Source organism: Podarcis bocagei (assembly GCF_964188305.1).
Source record: "Podarcis bocagei genome assembly, chromosome: 10".
Classification (NCBI taxonomy): Eukaryota; Metazoa; Chordata; class Lepidosauria; order Squamata; family Lacertidae; genus Podarcis; species Podarcis bocagei.
The window spans coordinates 70,648,765-70,665,557 of record NC_138135.1 but is presented as its reverse complement, the minus strand read 5'-3'; the positions used below and the strand labels follow the sequence as shown (position 1 = coordinate 70,665,557).

At 44.0% G+C, this 16,793-nt stretch overlaps 1 protein-coding gene and 1 long non-coding RNA gene across 5 annotated transcripts in view; one reads left to right on the top strand and one right to left on the bottom strand.

The window, feature by feature from the left end:
• The window catches only part of COG5 (component of oligomeric golgi complex 5), a 172,810-nt gene that overhangs the window by 133,354 nt on the left and 22,663 nt on the right, over positions 1-16,793 (bottom strand). For all 4 annotated transcript variants that reach the window (XM_081211547.1, XM_081211548.1, XM_081211549.1 and 1 more), the window contains exon 6: positions 15,478-15,598. In XM_081211547.1, coding sequence (XP_081067673.1) covers positions 15,478-15,598 — 121 coding nt within the window. The remainder of the gene's footprint in view (positions 1-15,477; positions 15,599-16,793) is intronic.
• On the top strand, positions 3,330-8,197 carry LOC308596066. Its single transcript, XR_014012298.1, has 2 exons — positions 3,330-3,680; positions 7,726-8,197. It is a non-coding gene; the product is annotated as an uncharacterized lncRNA (long non-coding RNA).

The window sequence follows — 16,793 nt, the reverse complement described above, 5'->3', positions numbered from 1 at the left end:
AGTATGAGACTCTTGATCTCAGGGTTGTGGGTTCGAGCCCCATGTTGGACGAATTCCCACATTGCAGGCGCGTTGGACTAGATGACCCTCGTGGTCCCTTCCAACTCTACAAGTCTATGATTCTAAGTTATGCGCTTTAAATGTGTTTTGGGGGTGCTTCCAATGTATGCTGCGGATATGCTCTGAATCCACCCATGGTTTTCAACATGGAAAGATGACCAAGCTGTTTGTAAGATGTTGCGTTCTGGAGACCCGCAAAACACAAACACTGCCTAAGTGTATTGAATAAATATTAAGCCTAAGTTCCAAGAGTTCTGAACAACAGGTGGCACGACGCAAAGTGCACACACACAAGCTGCAGCTTGCCAAGCCTAACACAACCCACTGGCCACATCCTGCGGCTTGGCAAGTGATTTAACTATCTGTTTTCACTGCCTACCTACAAATTGTCAATCAGCGATGGACCATCATGCATGGATGGCAAGATGCATTCACTTGGCCACAAGCAGGCCTTTAAAAGCCCTGCATAAAAACTACTTATGCAGCAAAAGGCGTATCTTTTAAAAGACAATACAGTTACTGAGCAATTGCAGCAGAAATTATTATTAAGAATATTTGGCAGGCAAGCTAGCATTAAAGACGACATGATGGTAGAAGTGGGAGGAATCAATGTATCAGAGTCTCAAGTGTTACAAAAACCTAAACTAAAGCAACTAAATGCTAATGCTAACTAAAACTTATCAACCATCATGGTAGCTCCTATAACCCCAGGAAGATTAGGGGAAACTGGTTCTTCTCATGGCAAACAAAACAGATTAAAATAATAACAATGGCTCAGTATTCATCAAGCATTCGTCATAACCTTCTTTGGAGCAACTCTAAATCTTTCATCTGACAGAAGGAAGACAAGCACCAGTTCTCAGTTATCTAGAAAGCAAGGCTCCACATGAATGCAAAATATTCTCAATCACTTTAAATCTTATCCCTGTCTTGTCTTTAAGGGAGACTGAGGTACAGCTACTGTCAACTTACAATTCTATGGCTTCTCACACGAGAGAAAATAGCCACCTTACAATGACAGGCACAGATTTGTAACACAAGCAAGTGTAAGTTAGCTTTTAAAAGCGACGGACAGAATTCACAGAATTCGCTAGCACCCCTTTCCAATAATTTAGTCAAGAGGCAATATGTGTAATTAGATGTACTGACAATAGGGAACCGGAGCAGGTTTTGGTAAGAACTATATCACAATTAGCCAGTACTGTACATACCGAGTATCAGATACCGTATTTTTCGCTCTATAAGACGCACCAGACCACAAGACGCACCTAGTTTTTGGAGGAGGAAAACAAGAAAAAAAATATTCTGAATCTCAGAAGCCAGAACAGCAAGAGGGATCGCTGCGCAGTGAAAGCAGCAATCCCTCTTGCTGTTCTGGCTTCTGGGATAGCTGCGCAGCCTGCATTCACTCCATAAGACGCACACACATTTCCCCTTACTTTTTAGGAGGGAAAAAGTGAGTCTTATAGAGCAAAGAATACAGTAACTAAACAGGTCTTCCTGGTGAATATACCTTTCTGGTGACGGGTTCATTCACTGCCATTGTATACTGTATGTTGTATTTTTTTTTATTTTACAACAAAGAAACGGAACTATCTTCTCTTCCCCCACAGCCACCTACAACCCCCCCCCCCAAATCCTCTCACGGGTCCCCGTGAAAATGTGGGGCTGGGCTTGGAGGGGCTAGGAAAAGTCAGTCCTGTCCCAGCCTACAATGTTCAGGGAGGTCCCAGATCTTCCAGAGAGGCTTCTGAGGGTGAACAGGGAAGTGCAAAGGGAGACAGGATATATGCTTTCAACAACTCGCCTGCATTAATTCCTCTTACGGTCTAAGCCAACGATACCAATTCAACAAGACTAGGCTTCCCATAAGCAACTGTTTGGATCTTGCATGTGATTCTATCGTCATGTATCCGGTGGCAAAGCAACATCTTTCTGAAACAGCCCTTTCCATCTCTACGGTGGAAGGAAATTAAATGTTGTACAGTCATACCTTGAAGTCAAACAGTATCCATTCCAGAAGTCCGTTCAACTTCCAAAACATTTGGAAACCAAAGCGTGGCTTCCGATTGGCTGCAGGAAGCTCCTACAGAAGCCGTGTCAGATGTTCAGGTTCCAAAGAACATTAGCAAACCGGAATACTCACTTCCAGGTTTGCGGCGTTCAGGAGCCAAAACGTTCAACTTGCAAGGCGTTCGCAAACCAAGGTATGACTGTACAAGGGTTATAATCTGAAACAGACACCTAAAAAGAGGCAGCTACCGGATCTGACATTAGATTGTATGTACTAAAACACTAGATTTTTAGGCGGACAGCCTCCTTAAATGTTTGATAAATGTGTTGTGTTTGCAATATCATTTTTCGCCAGCACTGCTTTTGCCTCAACAACTCTGCAATCGCTCATGGTTAAAGGGAACAATGGTCATATCAGATAGCACGTCCTTGTTCCTCTTATCAGTCAGATGAAGGAAAATAGTTGATTGCTCTTTAGTTATCTGACTACCATCTTTAATTCAAATTTCCTGTCCTCCTCTGACAGATGGTTTTAACTCGATAAGTGTACAGCCAATAATAGTGCCATATTTTACTACCAAACAACATTTTTTTAAAGTGTTCTAGAGTTGCATTGGGTTGTTCCAAGCGCCTGCTGTAACAATGTTAGCCTAGGTACAGCATGCCTACTAATAAGTAAATTGCATTGAGTTCAGTAGGATTTACTCCAAGGTAGTGTGTTGCACAAGGCAAATTGTGAGTTGCATAAGACTGTTCAGCTGATCATATTTTATCTAATCAGCTAAATATATGAACAAGTATCTTGCTCTTGTAGGCAGCTCCTTTCTTCACAATGGGAGCAAAATACAGTCATACCTCATGTTAAGTCCGCTTCATATTACGTTCTTTCAGGATAAGTCCTGCGGCGACCCAGAAGCACCAGAAAGGATTACTTCCGGGTTTCGCCACTTGCGCATGCGCAGACGCACAAAATGACGTCATGCGCATGCGCAGAAGTGGCGAATCGCAACCCGCACGTGCACAGACGCAGGTTGCTTTCTGCTCATGTTGCGAACAGGCCTCCGGAACGGATCCCGTTCGCAACCAGAGGTACCACTGTAATAAGCAGAAGATCAGGAAGTAGTTTCCCTATCCGAACAAAATAGGAAACTGTACTTAACTGAAGACTTCTTAATTTCTCAGTTTGTTCTTTGTTCGCCCCAAGAGCTACATGAGTAACCAAAAGACTTGTTCATGTCTCAGCTTATTAAACAGAATTAGGATCATCCAAACACAGTGTCCCAAAGGGCAGGTTGCTTCAGCTGCAACGCCAAACCAGTTCGGCATTTCTGGAATGAGCTCGGCGCTTGCACACTCCCCACCACCAAATTCACTTGACTAGCAAATTCCTGGGTTTTGGAAAACCATAGTTTGCCACCTGAACAAGCCTCACAAACCTCTGGAGCATCCCTGTACCATTTTGTACCCTTCACAGTCAAGGTTACGAACTGTGCAGAGAGCCACCAACTTCAGAAGAATGCCCTTCAGAAGATCTGTCCACTATAGATTCATCAGCCTTCACAGCAGAATCTATGGAGATCGCAAACCTGTCGTCCTCCAAACACAAGGTGGGTTTCTTACATCAAGAGTTTGTCTTGCATTTAACAACTTGCCTGGTAGCCAGAACCAACTGCAACTTCCATGCAGGCAACTAAGCAGGCTGGCAGAGGAGACACAACCTGCTCTACCCCTCTTCTGCCAGCTTGCTTAGCTTCCATGTCAGCCACAGAGGAAGGCAAGTCTCTAACTTCCTCCACAACAACCATGGAATTGCACTGGGCAGAGGGGGTGGGGGAAATGGGGTAACTGTGCCCCTGAAGGACCAGGTGCGTAGCCTGGGAGTCATTTTGGACTCACAGCTGTCCATGGAGGCGCAGGTCAATTCTGTATCCAAGGCAGCTGTCTACCAACTCCACCTGGTACGCAGGCTGAGACCCTACCTGCCCGCTGACTGTCTGGCCAGAGTGGTGCATGCTCTAGTTATCTCCCGCTTGGACTACTGCAATGCGCTCTTCGTGGGGCTACCTTTGAAGGTGACTTGGAAACTACAACCAATCCAGAATGCGGCAGCTAGACTGGTGACTGGGGGCGGCCGCCGAGACCACATAACACCGGTCTTGAAAGACCTACATTGGCTCCCAGTACGTTTCCGAGCACAATTCAAAGTGTTGGTGTTGACCTTTAAAGCCCTAAACGGCTTCGGCCCAGTATACCTGAAGGAGCGTCTCCACCCCCATCGTTCTGCCCGGACACTGAGGTCCAGCGCCGAGGGCCTTCTGGCGGTTCCCTCATTGCGAGAAGCGAAGCTACAGGGAACCAGGCAGAGGGCCTTTTCGGTGGTGGCGCCCGCCCTGTGGAATGCCCTCCCATCGGATGTCAAGGTGATGGACAACTACCTGACATTCAGAAAACATCTTAAGGCGGCCCTATTCAGGGAAGCTTTTAATGTATGATATTTTAGTGTTTTTTGGTTTCTGTGGGAGCCGCCCAGAGTGGCTGGGGAAACCCAGCCAGATGGGCGGGGTACAAATAATAAATTATTATTATTATTATTATATTATAAATGGAGTCATTTTTTTAAGTCTTCTTTCTAAGCAGCCAAACAGTCTAAATAGCCAGGTTCACCATGTTAGAAGGGCAGCTTGTGCAAGCTGTTGTTTCTTGTGCAAGCTAGTAACTCTTGTTGGGTTCATTTGCAAGGCTGGCTTACAGAAAGATGCTCCCTGTCCATTTAGGTCTGTACCTCTGAGTTTAAGCACATTAAAAAGTAGTGCTTAGGGTAGCTATTGATTATCTCCTCGAGACTCACGCAAAGATTGCCTTACAGAAGTGGGGCAGATCAATTTTTAAAAGATGTGACTATCCAGGATCAATATATTTTGCCAACAAGCTAAAATCACCCTGCACAGATCTTCAAATATAACAAAAGCATTCTGACTCAAACACCACCTTGACTATTCCCTGCAGAGCTATTCAGCTGCTATGTGTCGTTAAATACAGGCATCCATACCTTAGGGAACATTTATAATGATGCTTCTTTCAAATCCTTTGACACTCTCTGGTGTGAAAATGGACTTTCCAGCGGTCAAGCACAGAAGCACTATCAGATCAGAAACTGTTTTGGAATGGTTTAAGGATGAAACTAAACCCAAAACCAATCTTGTATGCCATCTGGGTTGCAATGACAGAAGAATTCAAAAACAGTGACAGAGAAACAGGTTTCCTTTCATGTTAGTCAGCTGAGTATATGTTCCCCCAGAGAGAATAAGGGATTTGAAAGAATACTATTCTTGCAATTATCTTAGCAAAGATATGTCTCATACAATATGCTTTAGCACCTATCGCTTGAGACAACACACACACACACACACTTGGGTAATACATCTCATTTGGATTCAAGGCAATTTCAAATGATTAAATATTGTTAAGCCACTAAAAAGACAAAATGTTTGCTTACACAGAGCAATTTAAAATCTTCAGTTGTGACATTCCAGCATATGAGCAATAGCCTGTAAGATTCCATTCCATTCCACCATTTCAAACAGGCTCTTCAGAGGAGTGAATAAACCCTATTCTAATAAACACATTTTGAAGCAATCATGAAAGCTAAAAAAATAATCTAGTACACACAACCCGAGGTCCCAGTTGCTCTCCAGCACAGAACCATTATTCAACAACCTTTTTTTTTTTTTTAGTGATGGTTATAAATGCTTGTTTTTTGTGCATTAAAGGGAAAAATAGATATTTCATATCATACAAAATTACACCAGGAGGCACTTTCCTCAAAATTCTATTATGGATTATATTCTGAGTGATTTCATGTACATAAATAGCTTGTGTGAAGGACAAACACTGGAGTGATATGACTTTGGTCTTAAATACTATTCTACTTTGCTCGAAATGAACTAACATGCTACACTGGCACAGTCCTGGATTAAACCAAATTCACTAACTGAAAAACGCAGAAGCTACTTTCTCTCCCATTACCTAAAATTTAAAGGGCTAAAAAGGATCTATGAATTTCTGGTGCTTTACTACACTGATAAGTGCACAGGTATTTTGATCCGACAACTGCAGCTTTCCATAACATCATTGATAGAAAGTGTCAGTGGGACAGGGAAAACTATTTAGGGTACTTCTATTTGCTTCTTAGCTTCCAGGGATCCTGGTAATCCAATTAAGGAAAGTCATACTTTGGGCTCACTTTGGGCGGGCCCAGTTAAGCACCTCCACCTGCCTGAGGGAAGAGCTTGAATGTTGCCATAGGAACAACAGGGCAATGATGCTCTCCAGGAGTGGGTAGACATTACCCCAGTCCCTTGCCTGGTTGAAGGTGCCACCATCTGGCAAATACAACAACAGCCTGGGTTAGTCTGTGTATGAGGCGACCTGGGAGCTGGGGCTTTCTCTGTGCTGAAACCAAAAATGATGGCTTTGGGAAACGTGCCATAAACCTGATGGGGAACCAAGATCTATTGGAGTGTTAATGCTGTGAGCCCTTCCATCTTACGCTCGGGTTGTACATAGGTTTTAAAAAAACCTGCCTGGAACATGTGAAGAAATAATAATAATAATAATAATTCTTTTGAGCATGTCTTTGAGAAATAGAATCCCAAAGGTTTTCTGGATGTGTGAAATTTTGAGATGGTTCAAAAAAAACACACCTCAACATGGTGGCCCTTTGAAAACAATACAGAACATATTAAAAATACAATAATTAAACAGACAAACAACCATCTGTAATCAATGGTACCATAACATTTGACTGCTTAGTGCATAGGGTGATATATAGCATTTATACCCCAATGTCGAAGCAGCAAGAGACTTCAGAAGTCCCAGGACTTACCCAGGATTCGGTTTTCTTACAATGAAGGTCAGTGGAGACTGTGGTGTCTTTAAGATGTATGGTTCACTAGTAATCACACCTCCCACCCCTTGCAACAAGTCAAATTCACCTTAAAATGAACCGGCAGGGAATTGTAATAATAGCTGGACATTCTTCCCCTCCCACTACAGCTAAGCACACTAGACTGATATGGGCAAGTGTGAGGGGAGCTAGCCATAACGCTTGTGATCTAGTACATATTGTGGGCTTCTTTGCAAGTCTGGTGCCTGGACACAGTCCTGTATTCAAACAGGTAAGTTTGATGAGGTCTGAGGACACTGCTCTTGCTTGTTGAAAGGGCGCCAGAAGATTTATCAAGGCTAGTCAAAGATCAAAATTAACCGGCATTGTAATGGTCTTAATGGGAATCTCGGGATGTGCTATATTCATGGCATCAAGACAGGGTGTCAAGAGTGCGTGCAGGAGCCAGGCCCTGTGACCAGCAGGACTTCACAGGACTGGGGCCTTCCTAAGTTTGTTCTGAAGAGGCAAGGCGCGGCTGCACAGGTGAGGCCAACTGGTAACTCACAGCACCTGGTGGCAAGAGCCAGGAATGGATATGAGGTCAGCATTTCCCTTCGGCTCTTTGCCACAGCAACACGTTTCCTGCCTTGCTGCATTTGGCTCCTTGACCCCTTGCCTCTTGATCCTCGGACCCTTGACTTTGTGACTCCTTGCTTCTTGATCCTCGGACCCTTGACTTTGTGACTCCTTGCTTCTTAATCCAGACCCTTGGCATCTTGACTCCCGGCTCTGTGACCCTCGGACTCTTGGCTTCCGGACTCCCGTTCCTGATCTCACCTTCCCATCTTGGCCCCGGTCCCGATGTCCCCAGCCAGGACTTCATTCACCCGTGAACTGGACCGTGACACAGGGGAATCCCTCTTATGCAGGGGTTCTGTTCCCGGGACAAGAGCAAGTGGGCATTCCCCCATTCCATTCTGCCCCCTTTCGGCAAGGAAAACGGCGCATGCGTCAGCAGGAGTGTGCTGGTTGCATGCAACTGGGGAGACGTCCGTGCCTAAACGATGCTGCCAATGTGCTACTGTGCGCATGATACAGAGCTTCCTGTCAATAAGACGACCATGAATGAAACAAGTTATGCCCAGGCCTGTGAAATACTAGCAAGCCACCAGATTTTATTCAAGGAATATACCAAATGCATTTGGCTCCATTTATTGTTAAAGATCCTACAACACACCATAGTGTTTTGAGCCCTTCATGTGGAGGTTCTTAGATATCTGCGGCCTCATCCTGTGAGCAGCATGCATCAGACCTGCCTTTTATGTAAGGTTCTGTTTTTAGCTTTTAATCATTTTGGTTTTAATCTAATTCTATAACTTGCTTTGGATTACTTTTTGTAAAAGAAAAGCAACTAATAAGTGCTAACAACAACAGTAATAAATAATAATTGTTGTTGTTGTTACTCTCCTCCCTATTCCCCTCTTCTTTTCAAGCCATAATTTTTAAGTTTTGAATTGATGTTTAAAAATCCTCTTTAGCCATACATGCTGAAAACACATTACCTGCTAGTAATTGATATATCCCTCGTTTTTAAAGAAATTTCTCAAACACATAATTGCTCCAATTTGCATTCTCTTGATTACTTTATTCAAATCCTTCTCCATGATTTCCTCCTCCTTTCCCTTTCCTTTCCTTGTGTTCTCTTAATTAAATTATAGGGGTTATTTTTAGACTCAGTGGGCCTTTTATTTTATATCTTATACAGTCGTGCCAAGTACATGCACTTAGCTAATAAATACTAACACTGCATTATGCTGGAAGCCGTTTCAGTTTCAAATTTCAATTTCGCTGCAGGAACCTGGACGTAACCATGGTTCTCAAATCCACAGCTTAGGCGCATACTTGCATTCATTTTATCTCAGCCGGCAATGGCCATACACAAGTGGGAAAGGATGTATAATCTTGGAGCATAAGATTCTCCTAAACCACGTATAACCTTATAAAAACATGCAGGGATGATCAACATGGGACCTTCCATTTGTTGTTGGAACTCCCAATTGCCTGCAGCCTCAATCAACATAGCTAATGGTCAGAGATGAGGGGAACCGTAGTGCAACATATGGAATATTGACTACCCCTGCTATAAAGTGTAAAAAGGTAAAGGGACCCCTGATCATTAGGTCCAGTTGTGGCCGACACTGGGGTTGCGGCACTCATCTTGCTTTATTGGCTGAGGGAGACAGCGTACAGCTTCTGGGTCATGTGGCCAGCATGACTAAGCTGCTTCTGGCGAACCAGAGCAGCGCACAGAAATGCCGTTTACCTTCCCGCCGGAGCGGTACCTATTTATCTACTTGCACTTTGACGTGCTTTCGAACTGCTAGGTGGGCAGGAGCTGGGACCGAGCAACGGGAGCTCACCCCGTTGCGGGGATTCGAACCGCTGACCTTCTGATTGGCAAGTCCTAGGCTCTGTGGTTTAACCCACAGCGCCACCCGCGTCCCATGCTATAAAGTGTAAGCACTTTGGACTCCAGCTCACACAGTTTTAGTTCCCTTTTAGATTCCCAATGTGGGGGCACTATTATGTTTTTTTAGAGGGTGGGGGTCTTACAGGGCAATCCTATGCATTTCTGCTCTGAAGTAAGTCTAATGAGATACAGTGGTACCTTGGTTCTCAAACGCCTTGGTACTTGAACAACTTGGAACCAGAATGCTGCAAACCCAGAAGTAAGTGTTCCGGTTTGCAAACCTTTTTCGGAAGCCAAACATGCTCCGTTTTGAGTGTTTCACTTCCAATTTGAGTGTTACGCTGAGGTTTGTCTGTTTTTGCTATTTCTTTTGCGTCTTTGTTTTTGTGGTTTTTTGTTTTGTTTTTGTGACTGTGTGGAACCCAGTTCAGCTACTGATTGATTGATTGATTGATTGATTGTGTGACTGCAGTACATTGTTTACTGCTTTCATTCTATGGATCAATGGTCTCATTGGATAGTAAAATTCATGTTAAATTGCTGTTTTAGGGGTTGTTTTTAAAAGTCTGGAACGGATTAATCCATTTTGCATTACTTTCTATGGGAAAGCTGCCTTGGTTTTGGAATGCTTTGGTTTTGGAACAGACTTCCGGAACGGATTAAGTTTGAGAACCAAGGTACTACTGTATAACCTTATAAAAACATGCATAGGATGTCAGCCAACTTATTATTCTATTTATTGTTAATTACTAAATCTGCATACCACAATTTATCCAAAGATCACAGGGCAGTTCACAACACGAAAATACAAAATGAGAACACAGAATACGTAATACAATCATATCCAAAATAAGCCCTCTCCTACAAACACATTTAACTTACCCAGGAGTAAGCCTCATTAAATTCAATGGGACTTACATCTGAGTAGATATGCATAGGCTTGCACTGTCCTGTTAAATTTCTCAGACCTCTGTTTATCCTCAATGCACTTTCAATTCTCGTCAGTGTATTTTCTCATCACAGGCCAAAGATGGTTAACATGCAGCTTGGCCCTGTTCCAAAACTTTCCTTAAGTATGCTGCAACTAACCTGAACACTAAGGATAGCTTAGTAACTACTCCACGGATCACACAAAGGATGTATGTTTCCTCTTGAACATAAGCTGCTTTAGACTGCAACCCTAACTTCCCCTCTTACCTGGAAGTAAGCCCCACAGAATCCAATAGAACTTACTTCTGAGTGGACATGATTGGGATTCCGCCGTTACTCTCAATTAAAGGGGAAAACATGGCACACAATGACCTTGGCAAATTTTAAAAAGCACGCACAAACATTTATAGGTACATGTATATCATTTGGAAACTGGTGGGAGTGCAGACCCAAGAATGCATGTTCTTGACTTCTTGAAGTTTGCCCCCACAAAACCTTCTCTCAAAGAGAAACGGGAAAAGTACGGATGCACACACACGTAATGCAATCACTGATTTGGGATCCGGAAAAGGGATACTGATTTTGAATTATTAAAGCTGAGGCTGGATTCATTGTTTTTTTACTAAGATGCTCACCTTCTCCCCCCCACAAAAATATTCAGGAACCCTGGATTCATTATTTTATTAGTAATAAATAAGAATTCTGCAAGGAAAGCCAAAATTCTGCTTGATAATGAAACAGAATACCAATATGATTCATTTAGTAACTCAGGCTTGGTTCTCCCAACCCCATCCTCTGGTTAAACGTCTTTCTATAGTTAGGCTGAACGGAAAACTCACATTCCACCAAATGCATTAATTGGCAGTAAATCCCTTTGGGTCATTATACCAATCATATCCAAAATTCAGCTGCACAAAGAATACACTAGCTAAGCCAGCAAATATTATTCATGTGATAATCATTGAACATTACAGGCATCGCCGTAGTTTCGGTTCATTGAACAGCTAGTAGCATAAGCTTCATTTTTGCACAACGCTGCGATAATTACATGGTATGCTTGCTGTTATTTCCTTCAATCTAACAAAACTATAATGAACATTTTACTGTACAGCTAGATGAGTAACCCTCTTGTTTTTATTTACAATCCATCCTAAGGAGTTTTGTGAATGTGAAACATCTGAATGGAGAGAAGGGTGTGGTATTTTGAGCAGAAGGGAAGGAAAGAAAAGTAAGAAAGTTATGGGGTGCTATGGAAAAGATCCCCAGCTTATACAGAACATCACAGTTTAAAAACACTGCCTTGGAGGTTGCAATCCTAACCCCACTTACCTTGAAATAAACCCCAGTGAATCATTGGGGCCTACCTCTGAGTAGAGGTGGTTAGGATTGTAATGTTAGTTATTGTACAACCTTGACCCAATGGAAAAGGAATTCAATCAGTTAAGCACCTTGAGAACCAGTAGCCGATTTCTGTTTTGCTGCCTAGTACCTGCTATGATAAAGGGACATGGGTGGCGTTGTGGGTTTAAACCACAGAGCCTAGGACTTGCCGATCAGAAGGTCAGCAGTTCGAATCCTCATGACGGGGTGAGCTCATGTTGCGCGGTTCCTGCTCCTGCCAACCTAGCAGTTTGAAAGCACGAAGTGCAAGTAGATAAATAGGTACCGCTCCGGTGGGAAGGTAAATGGCATTTCCGTGCGCTGCTCTGGTTTGCCAGAAGTGGCTTAGTCATGCTGGCCACATGACCTGGAAGCTGTACGCCGGCTCCCTCGGCCAATAAAGTGAGATGAGCGCTGCAACCCCAGAGTCGGTCACGACTGGACCTAATGGTCAGGGGTCCCTTTACCTTTACCTGCTGTGATAAAGGGATGCAGGTGGCGTTGTGGGTTAAACCACAGAGCCTAGGACTTGCCGATCAGAAGGTCAGCGGTTCAAATCCCCGTGACGGGGTGAGCTCCCGTTGCTTGGTCCCTGCTCCTGCCAACCTAGCAGAGATGAGTGCCGCAAACCCAAAGTCGGTCACGACTGGACCTAATGGCCAGGGGTCCCTTTACCCTTTACCTACCTGCTGTGATTCTTGCACAGCAATTCATAAGGGGTTTGATCCTGGCACTGCTGTGTGCTACACCAGAAACACCTTACCTGCTAATTTTTTGCTCAACTTAAGTAGGATACTTGTGCAGCAGGTCAGAACCATTGGTTATATGAGACATAGGAGCAGTAGAAGCATTTGCCCCCTTCACACTTGAAGGGAGTTTGCTGCAATTAAGGAGGAGCTGGGCTGCACTGCTGCCTCCGATGCCACACAACTTACTTCCACCACCACTTAACATCTACACAATGACTTCAGCAAAGCCTTTTTATGCAGGCTTTCCAGGCATCCCGGAAGCCTGATAACGAAGAGTTTCCATTCATAGTCTTCCCCACTACACACATCCACACATAAGGGTTGGAGAGGCCATGAGACACTAGGGGGGCCATCCCTTTAATCACGTGAACCTGGTGCTTTCAGATCAAATGGAAGCTTTCCTGCACTAGGACAGCTGAAAAAGAACCAAATATTGGCCAATTTCAAGGAAGACATTGAACTTGCTTGTAATACACCTTGCGATTGTCAAAGACCGGAAACAAACCATGGGAGGTGGTCAGCCACGTTATGCCTTCTGTATGGACTTTCTGAAAGCATTGGGTTTGGCCATGGTTGAAAACAAAATCCTGAACCTTCATCTAATAAAGCAAGGCGATTATTACGTCAAGAGTGCACCCTTGTGCATCACTTGATACAGGCAAGTTATATGATCGCTCTGGAGAGATAAAGGGTTGTTTGGTGCAAGAAATATATTAAAGTGAGTTCTAATCAAGTACTTTACCATGCCTTCCTCTTCATTTCAACCCCCTGTGGTTCCTCAAAATCGACTTCGGAACTGAGAGACCCTCCAGTACCACCTGGGATGTGATAAAGCGGTGCAGCAGGACTGCAAGAACTGGCAAAACTCGGGGAGAGGGCTACCTTACACATGCAAAAGTGTCTTTCTGTTTTACAGAAGGCTCACTTAGATCCAACTCACACAGCACACATTATTGCATTGTAAGTATAATCGATAAAGGTGATTAAAGACAAAAAACAAATTGCCCACAGATGCTTCTTCATGATGATCAGTTCACTGCAATCTAAACTACTTTACCAAGGTGGCACAAACCACAATTTGAGCAGCTATAACACCAGAGAGGGATGCTATGTCAGGCAAGCAAGCAAGTCAGCATCTTCCATTTCCTCCCCCTGCTGATCAACTTTGTTGAATTAAAACATCCAAAACAGAGGGTAAGGTTTAAAGAACTCCAAGATTAGTTCAGCAGTCATACCCTAACAGCAGTGTGCAACTCATTAAAAAGACAGCAGTACATATATATAAAACCAACTAAGGCACGGATACACTATCTTCTGTTATTTAAGTTTATGCTGAATTTAATTTTGTAAGATAAACGAGTACCATACACTAACCTCAACCCATTCCATGTCCTAACCTCCGAAGGCCTGACTGAAGAGGTATGTCTTCAATTGCGTCTCAAAAAAGTGTAGCGCTGAGGCAAGATGTACTGTATTTTTTGCTCTATAAGACGCACTTTTTCCCTCCTAAAAAGTAAGGGGAAATGTGTGTGCGTCTTATGGGGCGAATGCAGGCTACGCAGCTACCCCAGAAGCCAGAACAGCAAGAGGGATCACTGCGCAGCACTCCCTCTAGCTCTTCTAGCTTCTGGCTTAGCCCCTCAGTCCCTTCCCCCACCTCCCGCGAAAGCCCCCAAGAGCCACGCTCTCTTTAAAGAGCCTCGCAGAACGTGTGTGTGGCTCTTGAGGGCTTTTGCGGGAGGTGGGGGAAGCACCGCACATATGCTCCAGGCGGCTCGTGAAAGGGAGCGCTTAGCAGAGCCTGGGATGCATACAGGCTCGGATCAGCGCTCCCTTTAAAGAATCCCCCCCCCCTTGCATTCCTCCTCTAAAAACTAGGTACGTCTTATGGTCAGGAGCAAAAAATACAGTATCTTAGTGAAAGGATGGTTTTGGAGCAGTTACCGAGAAAGCCGTGTGCGCCTGCTCCTCACAGTAGGTCCCCCACCCCATATCCCAAGCACCCATACTGGGCAGCACCCAACACAAAACAGGAGTCTGCAGCAGCGGAGTCTGCAGCAAGCAGATCAGGCGCCCGGGGCAGCACACATTCCCTGCCCCCAGGGGTGGAGCCAGCCACCTGCAGGACGGGGCGAGCTGGGGCAGGACACTCCATGGGGCCTCCAAGGAGTCTGCCTGCCCCCTCCTACTCAGCTGCCCTACAACTGAGGGGGAGGTGGCGGGCGGACCGTTTGGGGCAGCGCGGAGGCTGCGGGCGCCCAAGTCACCGCATCACTTCCAGGAGAGACGCGCTGCAGGCCCGCGGTGAGTGCCGCCCGCCATTTTGTCACCCCCCCCTCAATGGTGACACCCGGGGCAGCCCACCCCCACCCCCACCACCTTCCTCTGCCCCTGGTCTGCAGCCAGAAAAAAAGCAAATCCCTGTGTGTGCAGACAGAAGTGCTTTAGGTACATGCACATGAAGTTTTCCAGACCTCAGCCATGATCTAGTCAGTGTTGAGGCAACAGTAATTGAAAACTCATCATGCTGACTGTGGACAACAATCTCTGAATGTAACATATAAAAACAGAGCTTAAAACGTATAAAGGCAGCTCCAAAATATCTGAAACCGGTCCGCATCAATCAAATTCCCACCTCTAGAAAACTGAGAATGTCACCACCATAGGTGTTTTCATTATTGCTGAATAAACCCAACTTAAGAATTGTCTTTTCCATATAGTCCATTACCCCTGTAAGAAATAAGGAAACTACCGTATTTTTCTGTGTTTAAGACTAGGTTTTTTTACCTTAAAAATAATGTCAAAAATTAGGGGACGTCTTATATGCGGATACATCTCCCCCATTTTCTTAAATCTGAGTCCCCCAAAATAGGGGACGTCTTATAGACGGAAAAATACGGCACATTTCCCATACCATTTTTTTTTTAAGGAAAAAGCATTTCACATTAGCAAATAGAGCACCACTAAAAATGACCAAGTCAACTCACCAAGCTCATTGAGGCTCTGAGCAGCTTTTGTTATCTCTCTGCTTCCTCCCTGTAGCTGGCCTTGAAGTCTCTTGCTGACATACAAGATGCGCATTATTCTCCGCAGCAAGTCACAGGAAGCCTTGATAGGAAACACAGTTTAGGAATATATTCAATATGTTACATTATTATACAGTTGTTAAGTACCAGCTGTGGAAACACAGCGCACATTTCTGGCCTGACGATAGGCGTGTATGATCACATTATGGTTCCGTTCATGGTTTGATATCATCTGGAATACACTATCATAAAAACACGCCACAGAGGGTTGTAACTACAAGCTGCTCTGCGGGGATGGAAGGGCATATAGTCACAAATGCACAGTGAGGGAATTCTACAGATAAAGACTGCAATTCTGTTGTATTAAAACCATGGAGAGTCTCGCTACAGACTTCAAAAAGCAGCAGGCAAAGGCTTAAAATGTGCAAGTCTCTCTTCAAAAAAACCCAACCCAAACCAATTCTAGGGAGCGGGATCTAATTCTGCATGCAAATTTTCACAAATCAGCACAACAAACACATTATCAATCCTTTTATGCAGGAGCCTGAAGTATACATATATACAGTGTACAAACTTTAAAATGACAGTAATCACATTTAAATTCAATCTTGGTTTTTTTATTTCCTGAAACCAATTATTGTAAGTGCCTGGTTTATAATGATATCTGAATGCAGTGCTAATAAAGTCCCTACTCAAAATCTCTCAAAACAAAATTTACTTATTTCTCCATCAAACATACTAAGTTATAGCCAACTTTCCGCAGGTTTATAAGAATAAACCAGGGGTATAAATGTGTGGCTTTTGACGTCCAAGTTCATAAATATGAAAAAATAGATCATAAATTTTACCTAAACTGGGAACTCAATGGCATGGACATTTATATCTGGTTTGGATGGAATCCTAAACCATAGTTTAGTTTTACTTTTGCTTCCCATCTCCTCCCCAGCACATCCAACTGCTTCCCAAACCAGAAACTATGTTAAGTTTCAGCTAGGTTTATTCCAGGGACAGCCAACATGGCAGCTTCCAGACGTTATTAGATTATAACTCCCATCGTTCCTAATGCTGGTTGGCTCTGATGGGAAATGGAGTCCAACAATATCTAGAGGGCCACAGGTTTCTCACAGTTCAAATGAAATTAGAACTAATTCGGGGGAACCCATGACTCTCCAGATGCCATTAGAATACAATAGCCATCATCCCATATCCAGCTGGATGTGGCTGATGAGAGCAACAACATTTTTTGGGTTTAGGTTCCCCAAACCTGAATTAATGCA